Genomic DNA, 11410 nt, shown 5'->3' on the forward strand with positions numbered 1-11410 from the left:
CCAAGCCTCTCTAGTCAACGTTGCTGGTGGCTCCATTCTTCTTAATTTGACAAATTCCACAACTAGATGGCTCAATCAAGACCAAGTGCGACATATTTAAGGCCCAATTAGTCACCGTCACCCTCCCGTGCTCGTTCATCTAGTGTGCGATTTTAGCATGCATAACGATTAAACTCACACTTAATTCAGGCGGCATAATCACGCCCGCTCCATCTTAAACAATTTAGATAGAACCACTTTCTTTTTCTTTTTTCTTTTTGCGAAAGCACTGTATGCATCTCTCTTGGCCTTTTTACTGACCAATCATTATTTCAAAAAAAGAAACTGATCAATCATCACACATCACACATGTTGGACACTGCCTTTTTACTCTTCTATCAACACAAAGGGAGAACATATATTTACACATACTCTATATATATAATAAGAAGAAGAGGAGGAGAAATGAGAGAAAGAAAACACATGGCCGTTTCCCTACCCAACCCCACCAGACACGCGTTCTGACGAATACGCGGAGGGGACGGAGGTACGACCGGTAGACCAGCCAGCCCGCAGCACCAGCATATAACCTCGCTCGCCGCCGCGGGTGGACCGGACAGCTCACAGACGCTGTTGCTACTCCCCTCCCTCTCCCTTCTTGCCTGCTTCCGCCGCTACCTGCTCCTCCTCCGCCCCTCCGCCGTCGCCGGGACACGCCCAAGGTGCGCGCCGTCCTCACGCCGGATTCGGCTCCTCTCCTCCCCTCCCCTCCCCTCCCTTCTTTCCCCCCAGCAGCTCGCCTTTTGCTCCGATCTGCGGGCGCTCGCGGGATCTCCCGTGATCTCGTCCTTGGGCGGGCTCGCTTCGCGGGACGGGGACTGGCCGTGCCCCTCTGGCGGGTTCGAGCTCCGAATCTCGGCGGGTTCCCCTTTCTTGCCGGTCGATTTGCTCCGATTCGTCGCGGAATTTGTAGCGTGCTAAGCTTGACTTCTTGCAGGGGAGAGGGAAAAGAGAAGAGGGCCCTTGACTTCTTGTATTACAGTGTTTTCTAGCTTTCCCCCTTTCGTCTAGTGTGAAGAAGCAAGCTAGGGTTCTAAGTTCGGTAGTAATCAGTTCTTGCGACTGGTCAACTGCGCATAGGTATTTGGATTCTCGTCAGGAAATAGTTCGATGCTGTGCCTTCAATGGCTAGTTTATGGCGTGGCATGATAAATCAGCGGTACAGCTGCATGATGTTTCGTCCGTATATATAGCAATTAGCATCCAGGGGAGTGTGAGAGCTAATAAATAGTGACTGGTGTGGTTACCTTTTGGATTGGCCTTCTTTGGGGTGCATCCCGAATTAGTTGGTGTTGGAATTGCATGGCTGGTTGAGCTGTGGGCAAGAGCGAGTGAAGAACTGAGCTGGCGCGCCCGCCAGCCCGCCAAGATTGTTTGCGCGCAATTTCAGTTTAATTGCATGCAAATTTAGAAGTAGTTATCGTTAAGTTCAAAGCTGTGGACCAGGTAGCAATGTACTCCCACCCTCTCATTTATCATAGCTACCTTGTGGCGGTTGCACTTGTTTACTAGTAAAAGGAAGCGCATAATTTGCGAGTGTTCATCTGGTGCGGTGGGCCAGCCGCTGCTAGCTGGATGAATAATCTAACACGTTTCCAACCGCTATGCGTCATTGGGTCTGGATCAATGTGGTATGAAACCTGTAGGATATTGAGAAGTATCAAGGATGTTGATGCAGAATGAGCTGTCTTTTGGTCAGCTATAATAGCTAGGAGTGGTTGTTAGTTTCCGCCCTCCATTTAGATTCCAATCCTACCTGGGAAGATAAGAAATAATAAAGCACAGAGGAATGGCTCCATATTTTAGGTTTTCCTTGACAGAGAATGTTTGCACATGAACTTGGTGTGCACATGAGATTGTTTTCCTTGATAGAAAATATATGCGTGATTTCTGTAGTTCCCTTACTGCATGTACCGTAAAATATGCTGCACCTGCAAGCAAGTCATGGTTCACTTATGGGCTTGGTTTTTCCATTTGAGATAGATACAGAGGAGAGAAAGTAAGACGAAGGGAAGCAAAGTAGTGGGATAAAATGAACGAAGAGGAGAAATTTAGCTGTACATCTTAAGCATTCATTCACTTGTTTCCTAAAATTCAACTTCTGTTTCCCCATTGGGGCCATTACGCTATCTACAGAATGAAGTATGAATCGAAACTAAGTCACCTTCCGTTTATGTTCCCAACCGAGTACTCCCTTGTTTGTTTCTGTATGAGCTATCTACGTTCATACTGCTGATTCTGATAAAAAGATTCTTGGTTCCAGCCAGGACTTGTTTTCAGAAGAATATGTCTTGCTTTGGATGCTGTGGTGATGAAGATACTCAAAGAGCACCAGACAACAGGAATCAATACCCAGGAAGCCATCCAGCAAGTAATAACTTTGACTTCTTTTTTGTTACCATTCTATCATACCATTTCTCATACTGCATTTTACTTCTGTTGCCTGATAATATTTATCTAATGAACTGCAACTGATCTGCAGGGAATGATGCATACCGCACTGCCGATCCAATTCCCAAAGGTCCTCAACCTGTGAAAGTGCAACCCATTGCAGTTCCCACCATTCCTATGGATGAAATTAGGGAGGTTACAAAGGGTTTTGGTGATGAGGCTTTGATTGGTGAGGGTTCCTTTGGCAGAGTATATTTTGGTACTCTAAGAAATGGTAGAGGTGCAGCAATCAAAAAGCTGGACTCCAGTAAGCAGCCAGACCAAGAATTGCTGGCACAGGTTCGTGTTTGTCCCTGTTTAGGAATTCTGCATTTACTATGGTCTTCTATCTCACAAATTACATTCACAGGTATCTATGGTGTCAAGGCTTAAGCATGAAAATGTTGTTGAGTTGCTTGGTTACTGTCTTGATGGGAACACCCGTGTCCTTGCTTATGAGTTTGCCACTATGGGCTCTCTTCATGATATGCTTCATGGTATGGTTTTGTGCAATTTGAAGTCTTGAACATTTCGTGTAATGTTATTTTATTCATCTATTGGCGCAGTTAAGTTCTTATGTTAAATAAACCTTTACTTTAAATGTTTACAGGAAGGAAAGGTGTTAAAGGGGCTCAGCCAGGTCCGGTCTTATCATGGATACAACGGGTGAAGATAGCTGTTGGTGCCGCGAAAGGCCTAGAGTATCTTCATGAGAAAGCACAGCCTCACGTCATACACAGGGACATCAAGTCCAGCAACGTTCTTCTCTTTGATGATGATGTAGCTAAAATAGCTGACTTCGATTTGTCAAACCAAGCTCCTGACATGGCAGCCCGGCTTCACTCAACTAGGGTTCTGGGAACATTTGGATACCATGCACCTGAGTATGTTCTTGTTTTCTTTCAGTTGTTCATTTGCTCCATGAAGCTTTGGAATCATTCAACTTAAGCTTGTTTAAACTTTTTGATCAGGTATGCGATGACTGGTCAACTTAGCTCTAAGAGCGATGTGTACAGTTTTGGAGTTGTTCTTCTGGAGCTATTGACTGGGAGGAAACCTGTCGACCATACATTACCGAGGGGGCAGCAGAGCCTTGTCACATGGGTAATTTTTGTGCCCAATACTGCACAAGTGATCTCCTTTGGAGCTGTTCTGTTTGGTGGATGGAATTCTAACAATTGTTTGGTAAACACTGGCAGGCCACCCCAAGACTGAGTGAAGATAAGGTTAGGCAATGTGTTGACTCAAGACTTGGAGGGGACTATCCTCCTAAGGCTGTTGCAAAGGTATCATAAATAGCCTCTCTTGGTTTCGAAACAATGCATGAGTTAAGCAGTCTGTGTCAGTTATCAGTATTTTATGAAGTATAAAGATGTGGAAAATAAAATACTGATCTTACTGGAACTTACCAAGCTTGCCATTTTTGTTTTGAATGGATGAGTAATACTCCCTCCGTCCGGAATTACGTACGCTCAAACGGATGTATGTAACATTATTTTAGTGCTAGATACATCCATTTGAGCGTCAAGTAATTTTGGACGGAGGGAGTACTAGCTAAGAATTTCATTTCCAGAAACTGTGTTTGTTGTCACATATAGTAAAAAGTATTTCTGCAGCTGCTTTTATGCTCATAAAATATGTCCCGCTACTGAAATTAACATCATTCTTGGAGCATGCTTGGTTCCATCTGTCATAACTAAGTCGAGGTACTCTTCGGCAAAGCCACTTGTGACACCATTTCTTTTTCTGCTTGTTGTTTCAAACAGTTTGCAGCCGTCGCGGCATTGTGCGTCCAATACGAAGCCGACTTCCGGCCAAACATGAGCATCGTCGTCAAGGCGCTCCAGCCCCTGCTGAATGCGCGAGCAGCCCACCCTGGGGCTGAGCATGCCGGACGCTAAGCTCCACTCCTTGTATGATATAATAGATAAGGAAAAATGAGCCATCAATTGTTGTTCTTGCGGGGCGCGTGGCAGGCGGTTTTTGTACATTTGTGATTATTCTTCCCAAGTTGTAACCCTCGAGATTCTAGTACCAGAAATATTTGATTCTTTGTATCGGTTGCAAGGTCAGCAAGTATCTAGTACCTAGAACACTTGTCATCAGACAGAAAAAGGAAGAAAATAAACACTGCTGCGTGAGCTTATGTCATTTGCTTCCAAGTCCAGATTCCAGAACAAATTTCTCATTTTGTGTTGGATTTATCTCTGTATAGCCTTGTTTGGAACAGGAATCTTGCTAAGATTTTACTGGAATCTCAAACAGAAACAGAAGGGGAAAAGAGTCGCATAATGGACTCAAGAAGCAAGAATTAACAATGTACTTTGGTGATCTCAAACATCTTATATGTACTTTGGTGATCTAAAACGTATTATATTAGTTTACAGAGGAACAGTAGAATGTCTTATATTAGTTTACAGAGGAAGTAGATGCTAAAGAGTACCAAATGTCTTATATTAGAAGAATAGATGCTTAAGAGTACTAAACATCATAAAGTACAGGATTACAGTTAACTACCATACATGAACTAGCAGCTGAGCTACACTGCTACGGTCTAGAGGACTAAACCTGGATGTCGACGAATTCTGGTCTCTGAACATCTGACCATGCAGCATGCCCAGGCCTAAACCTAATTTTACAACGCTACTCCAGCACATGGCTGGCTTCTTAAAGCTACAGAGCGAGCTAGTTGCTCACCTAAAGTCTAGAGTCTCCAACTTCTCTACACAAGATCACGCTGTTCTCAACGCTTTGCGAGGACCATCACGACCAGCATTGACATGCCGGCGACGAACTTGAACGTATCATTCTCCCAGAAGGGCTTCTTGCCTTCGTCATGGCGAGGGCCGTTGGGCTGCTTCATGGCCATCTGATCCTTGAGCTCTTTGAGCTGCTTGTCCCTCTTCTCCCCCAACTGCAGCAGAGGCAAGAGCCGATGAGTTAAGTCTCGGGTTCGGATTTCTCAATGATCCCAGCTGATCAGTGAGAGTCATGAAAATCTTCTCAAGATTTCGACATGTGTTTAGTTGACATTGATTATTTCAACAGTTCATTGCAAAAACATGGCGAAAGAGTGTATGCATTGTTTCAGCATATTTTATTGCAGGCATCATCAATCAATGCAGAGGCCAGGAGTGTTCGATTTCTTCCTAAAGTTTTCTAGAGCAAAAGATTGCACACATGCATGATTTAGCTGGTACCAGAGAAGATGAGACCGCTGATACTAAACAATAGGTTTTTCCAGAACACATGAATCAGCGATCTGTTTGACTTTGACCTGGACATTTTCCACACATGATTATGGCCAACTGCCGTAGCAGGGATGCTTCATTCACATGGCATTGATTATTTGATTTGTTAATTTTAACTGTCAGAGATCTTGCGTTGATGCTCTGGGATAAGGTAGCATATATTCAATCCAAGAAGGCCATAAATGGATATGGACAATGATGATAGCGGAGCAAGCGAAATCGAAGTCATGTTTCCTTTTTCACTTGTTAAAGGAAAAGGATACACATGTATATGTACATACCCTCTGAAGTTTTCTGATTTGAGAACGTGATTCTTGAAGGCAGAATTCAAGTTTTAGAACCCTCTTTTTCAGCTCCTGGTCTGTTCTTCGCTGCTTCTCTAGCTGTTTTTCAGCAAAAAAACATATCTTGAGTAAACTTACAAAGCTTCATTGCAGCGAAAACAATGCCCGCGAAACAATTTCAGGCAACATTTCGTTATTTTGTGGTTGCAAGGAAGACAACTTACTTGTGACTCTAGTTCCTTTGTTTTGTTTGTCCAATGAGCAGATAATATCCTAATTTCATCTCTCAGCCTAGCAATCTCTGTATCCTTAGTATTCAAATGCTTGCTAATATTCTCGATATTCCTTGGTGAAACATCGGATAAAACCTTCAGAAGCTCGTTATCTTTACTAGACCCAGCTCTGGAAACTGCACCCATGATATCGGTCTCAATCCTTAAAACTTCATCCTTGAGTTGCCTCTGTGAAAGCTCCCTTGCCTCAAGGTCCTTCTGGAGAAGACCAAGCTGCTCGCCAAGCTTGTTAACTCGAAGCTCGTGCTCTTTCAGCGAGCGGTCCTTCTCATTCAGCTCTTTCAGCAAGGACAAGCACTGCGCCTGAGCCGACATGGCTGATGCAGCACTGGCTTCTGCTGTAGCTTGAGTAACTGATAGTCGTGATTTAAGATCATCCAAATCATCGAGGTACTGCACATAATTACAGGTTATTGACAAAGAGAATTCCAATTTGAAGAGAAATGGAATCATTTGGGTTGGGAAACCAGTATCATAATGAGGTACGTCACGCATAAGAAGATTTTAGATTACAAGTATGAAGATGTGAAATGGTACTACTCTTTTCCAGGTGCTCAGATCACCATCAGTTCAGCAAAAGACAGGCACAACCAATTCAGCAAAAGAAACGAATGAAAGCAATTTTACAAGCAAATACATGGTCACCCACCATGTTGCACTGCATTCAACTCAATTTTAAAACATGTCTGGAATCTAGAGTTAATATCAAAACACAAACTTTACCAATTCATCATGGAATAGAAATGGAGAATTTAAAAAAAATGGGAATGCAACCCCAAATGGAGAATGGAGGGAGCTCCTCACATGTTCGGTGATGCCTCTCGTTGCATTTAGCTGCTCATCTTTGTCCAGTAAGCATTTCTGCAGCTTACTCACTTCCTCCTCCATGCTCCTTGCCTTCGTCTCTGCAACCTGCAACGTTCTCTCCCTAGTCAGATCAAACTTGTAACTTTGTAAGCCATGCTGAAGGTAGAAATTACCGAGTAGTAGAAATTTACTAACCTCCCTAGTTTGGGATTCCCTAGTAAACAACTGCTCCTGCGAAGCAAGCTTGTGCCTCACATCCTTTAGCTCAGATGCCAGAGATGCCACGTTTCTTCTGAAAATCAACTTCTTCTCTGTAAGATCCTTCAACAGCGGGTCCAAACCCGACGAAGACGATGAGCATGGTCGTACCGCCTTGTCTGAAACTGCCATAGCCAAGCCCCGAACAAAACAGACAAGATTTAAGCCCAAAGGCTAAAACTCAGATCCTGGGAGCACTGTCCTATTTTCTCCAAGAACAAACAGGGCGGCTCACAGCAAGCATCCCATGCACAAGACAAAAATAAGGGCACCGAGAGCTCCTCTTTGACAAATCAAACACCTTAGCCGCCTCACAAACTTCTCTCTTTCAGAGGCCAGTAGTAGTCAACCGGTAGCTTTCACTGCACAAAACAATTGCACAAATTTAGGGGCAGAGAAAGATGGTGATGCTTGCTACATGCACCGTGTTGCCCTTAAGTTACTGGCCTGAAAGCATCCGTTACTTCAGATCACGGGTACGAGTTCTTGTGGCACTAGACAGTTGGCAAGTAATTGACAGAAGTGTTGCTTTCAGTGGTCGACATAGTTTTGTACTACGTATTAGTAATGGATGGCTGGTAAATGAAGCAAAGTAAGAAAATGTTGTTCAAGCAACTTGTTCATGGCGAACAATTAAGGGATCAACTCCTGAAGCATCTACTTGGTCAACTTTGCGGACACTACGCTGCAAACATAGCATGTTCTTGGTGGTTCAAGTCAACTCACGCGTTCCGCGGTACAGGTTAATTTTTACAGAATAAATTGACTGCAATATTGTCCTGTCCTACGGCCATGTGAAAAACAATCTGTTATATGAAGAAGATATCAGGCTTTCAAAAGAAATTACTGACAAGTATTGTATTGGGACAAAACAAAAAGCATCTTCCAATCGAGATTCCAGCTAGTAGATGAGGACAAAAAGAAGCTGCGCATCTGCAAATTTTCAAACGCGTTCAAATTTTCCAAAGAATCCGACAGAAACTTTAAGTGCTCAATTAAATACTGCCGACAGGCACAGGCACAGAGTAGTAGTTCCTCGAAAAAATCACTCATTTCTTTTTCGAGGAATATTGTACGGGGAGTACTTGATTTCCGTGGATTGTGGGGCTAAAATAAAAAAGAAACAATTGGAGATTTTCCTCCTAGTTCGAAATAATTCAAACCGGGGCAACAATCCAGACAAAAAACGGGCACAAGATTCCAAAGATTTGCAGGGCAAACTCAAGAACATCGAGCGCCGCATATTCACCGCTCAAATCTTCCGAGCTCGCAATCTTTCAACCCCCCAGCAAAAAGACCCGTAACAACAAACACAGCGACCACCGCATCACGGACGAAGCATAAACACAGGGAGACCGGAGAAATCTCGCACCTTCGTCCCCAACAGCCGCCGCCGTCGCCGAATCCCAGCACGGGAAGCTCCACAGACCCGCCCGAGAAGAGCCCTCCTTCCGCTCCCTCCCTCCTGCGGAGATCTACGGCCCCATTGCTGAGAACTGGCGAGTAGGGTTTTTGAGATTCTGGGACGGGCTTCCCCTGATTTTTCGCAGTGTCTGGTGGCGGAGGGGAGGAGATTGATGAGGGGAGAGAGAACGGGAGCTGTGGGTTTCGAAACTGAAATGCTGGCGTGTGGGCCCCGGCGGCGTCAGCGCGCGGCAAACTCCGAAATTTTCTGGGCTGCTGTGCGGCACGTGGCCGCGCGCCGGATTGGATCCCCGGTTCCGTGTACGCGTAGCGTAGGGTTGTGGTGGTGGTGCCGCTGTGCTAGACTACCCACAATGAGAGTAACATGGGTAGTAACATCACACATATCTAGATAAAATAGATGATGTGGCAAGCAATAAATGAAGAAAGAGAGGTAACATAGCTAGTTAGACTAGTCATAGTGGAGAGTAACTTAGGCTAGTGTCATGACACTAGTCTAAGTTATTATCTTCATAGTGTAAAATAACATAGATGTACTATCATAGTTGCCTTCATTTATTAGCTTCTAGACTCATCCTCTCTTGGAAAGTGTTATGTTACAGTAACATATTATGTTATTCTAAACACATCACTCCTTATTAAATACATGTCACATAAGCAAACTTGTCTTGAACTGCGCTATGTTACTAGCTAAGTTACTCCCACTATGACCAGCCTTACTAGTAGTATGAGTAACATCACACATATCAAGGCAAAATGAGTCTATAGCCTAATAAATAAAGTGTTACATGTTACCACACATATGTTACTCCCCACTATAGAGGTAGTAACATAGACTGGTAACATGTGCATGTTACTAGTCTATGTTACTACCCATTGTGGCTAGTCTTAACGCCGCGACGGTACGACAAGCTCTTTACCGTCGCATTTTGAGTGAATAGCATAAAACTATCACTTTTTGTATAAAAAAACTACCGAAAATTTGTTTGTGACTAATACCTACCACTGTTGGCGTCGGCTGTCTCAAAAAATCCAAATGGACGAGTGGTTAACATCTGATCAGGTTTATGACAGCTGGGATCCGCATGTAAGATAACAGTTCGTTTGACCATTTATTTGACAGTTAACTTACATGTGAGGCCTACATGTGAGTGTCTCTTCCACATATTCAAATAAAATAAATCTTTATTCCCTCAATTAGCAATCAAGTCCCTGAAAATAAAATAAAAACAATAGAGTCCCTGAAAAATAATACAAAAGGCAACCGGGTCCCCGCCGGCAAGCTCGTCGCCGGAGCTAATGCGGGCGTCGGTCGGCCTTCAACGGCGCCGTCTCTGCTGCTCTGCTACACACGCCGGAGCTCGAGGCCATCGTTGCTGCCCTGTTGCACGCGGCAGAGCTCGAGGGCTCCCTGCTGCTTGATACGTCTCCAACGTATCTATAATTTTTGATTGCTCCATGCTATATTATCCAACCGTTACCCCCACTTCAGCCCCGCAGAGAGCGGTACTACTGCTCCCCCTCGCAGTACTGCCGCTGGGCCTAGAGCGGTACTACCGCATACGAGCGGTACTACGGCCCCCACTGCCGCGGCTAGTACCGTAAAACCCGACACGAAAAAAGACCCCTCGAATCGAGGCGGTACTAGCACGAGACCGCAGCGGTACTACGGCTGGGGGCTACCAACGGTACTACCGCTCCGGCCCGCGGTACTACCGCTAGGAAACCAAAACTGCCATAACTTCAGCATATGAGCTCCGAATTGAGCAAACTCAAGCTTGTTGGATAGAGGGAGACGAGTAGCATCAAAACAGCGCATAGAGGAGTGAAACCTCCAACCGAGATGAACCGGCATAACCTCCAACATCGAAAACATCATAGAAGATGCGAGTGAACTCCGTTTTCGACGAACTCGAGCTTGTCATCAAGATGACCATAAGCTTCAAAACTCACAAAGAGAAGAACCAAACAAGAACCAATAAAGATGATGCAAGGATGCAATGGTTTGAGCTCTCTATGAACGATACGATCAAGCTACTCATCGAGAGCCCCCCTTAATAGTACGACAATCGATCCTATAACCCGGTCTCCCAACTACCATCATGAGACCGGTAAAATAGAAAACCTATCAAGAGCAAACCTTTGCCTTGCACATGGTCCACTTGAGCTAGATGATGACGATCTTGACTCCCTCAAGTTGGACCACCTTTCTTGGTTGCGTTGGCTCGATGAAGACTAGTTGATTGCTCCCCCATGCTCCACTATGGGTAAGCCACTCTTCCGCACATCTTCACAAGTCCATTGTCACCACAATAGACGGCAAGCTTCAAGCATTTGATCTCTTCATGATGCTTCACTTGAACTTGCACACCACAACATCTTCACAAGTCCATTGTCACCACAATGGACGGCAAGCTTCAAGCATTTGATCTCTTCATGATGCTTCACTTGAACTTGCACACCGCAACCTAACCTCACAAAGAACTCTCACGAAGATCATGGGTTAGTACACAAAGCGTAATTGACAATGCTTACCACACCATGGGATCGCTTGATCCCTCTCGGTACATCTTCTACGCTTTGTGAGTTGATCAAGTTGATTCACTCTTGACTTAGTCTTGAT

The 11410-nt window shown here is 44.6% G+C and overlaps 2 protein-coding genes across 2 annotated transcripts; one reads left to right on the forward strand and one right to left on the reverse strand.

The window, feature by feature from the left end:
• The first annotated feature begins 446 nt into the window (after window positions 1–446).
• On the forward strand, window positions 447–4620 carry LOC109773052 (pto-interacting protein 1). Its single transcript, XM_020331753.4, has 8 exons — window positions 447–701; window positions 2303–2410; window positions 2522–2769; window positions 2840–2966; window positions 3080–3353; window positions 3441–3573; window positions 3669–3755; window positions 4236–4620. Exons 2-8 carry the CDS (start codon window positions 2326–2328, stop codon window positions 4368–4370), a joined length of 1089 nt encoding a protein of 362 aa, XP_020187342.1. The 5' UTR covers window positions 447–701; window positions 2303–2325; the 3' UTR covers window positions 4371–4620.
• A 279-nt stretch (window positions 4621–4899) lies between these two features.
• LOC109773053 (nuclear envelope-associated protein 2) lies at window positions 4900–9003 on the reverse strand. The gene is made up of 6 exons (XM_020331754.3): window positions 8735–9003; window positions 7300–7724; window positions 7102–7209; window positions 6229–6690; window positions 6002–6103; window positions 4900–5383 (listed from the first exon to the last, which is right to left on the reverse strand). Exons 2-6 carry the CDS (start codon window positions 7492–7494, stop codon window positions 5213–5215), a joined length of 1038 nt encoding a protein of 345 aa, XP_020187343.1. The 5' UTR covers window positions 7495–7724; window positions 8735–9003; the 3' UTR covers window positions 4900–5212.
• Window positions 9004–11410: the final 2407 nt, after the last annotated feature.

The sequence above is a fragment of the Aegilops tauschii genome, chromosome 1 (genome assembly GCF_002575655.3).
Source record: "Aegilops tauschii subsp. strangulata cultivar AL8/78 chromosome 1, Aet v6.0, whole genome shotgun sequence".
NCBI lineage: Eukaryota > Viridiplantae > Streptophyta > Magnoliopsida > Poales > Poaceae > Aegilops > Aegilops tauschii.

Coding starts and splice junctions, on each gene's coding strand:
- LOC109773052 (XM_020331753.4), top strand. CDS start 2,326: ATGTCTTGCTTTGGATGCTGTGGTGATGAAGATACTCAAAGAGCACCA. Junction 2,411..2,521: donor CCCAGGAAGCCATCCAGCAA/GTAATAACTTTG, acceptor ACTGATCTGCAG/GGAATGATGCATACCGCACT. Junction 3,574..3,668: donor AGCAGAGCCTTGTCACATGG/GTAATTTTTGTG, acceptor AAACACTGGCAG/GCCACCCCAAGACTGAGTGA.
- LOC109773053 (XM_020331754.3), bottom strand. CDS start 7,494: ATGGCAGTTTCAGACAAGGCGGTACGACCATGCTCATCGTCTTCGTCG. Junction 7,210..7,299: donor GGGAATCCCAAACTAGGGAG/GTTAGTAAATTT, acceptor AGAACGTTGCAG/GTTGCAGAGACGAAGGCAAG. Junction 6,104..6,228: donor CAAAGGAACTAGAGTCACAA/GTAAGTTGTCTT, acceptor GCTGAAAAACAG/CTAGAGAAGCAGCGAAGAAC.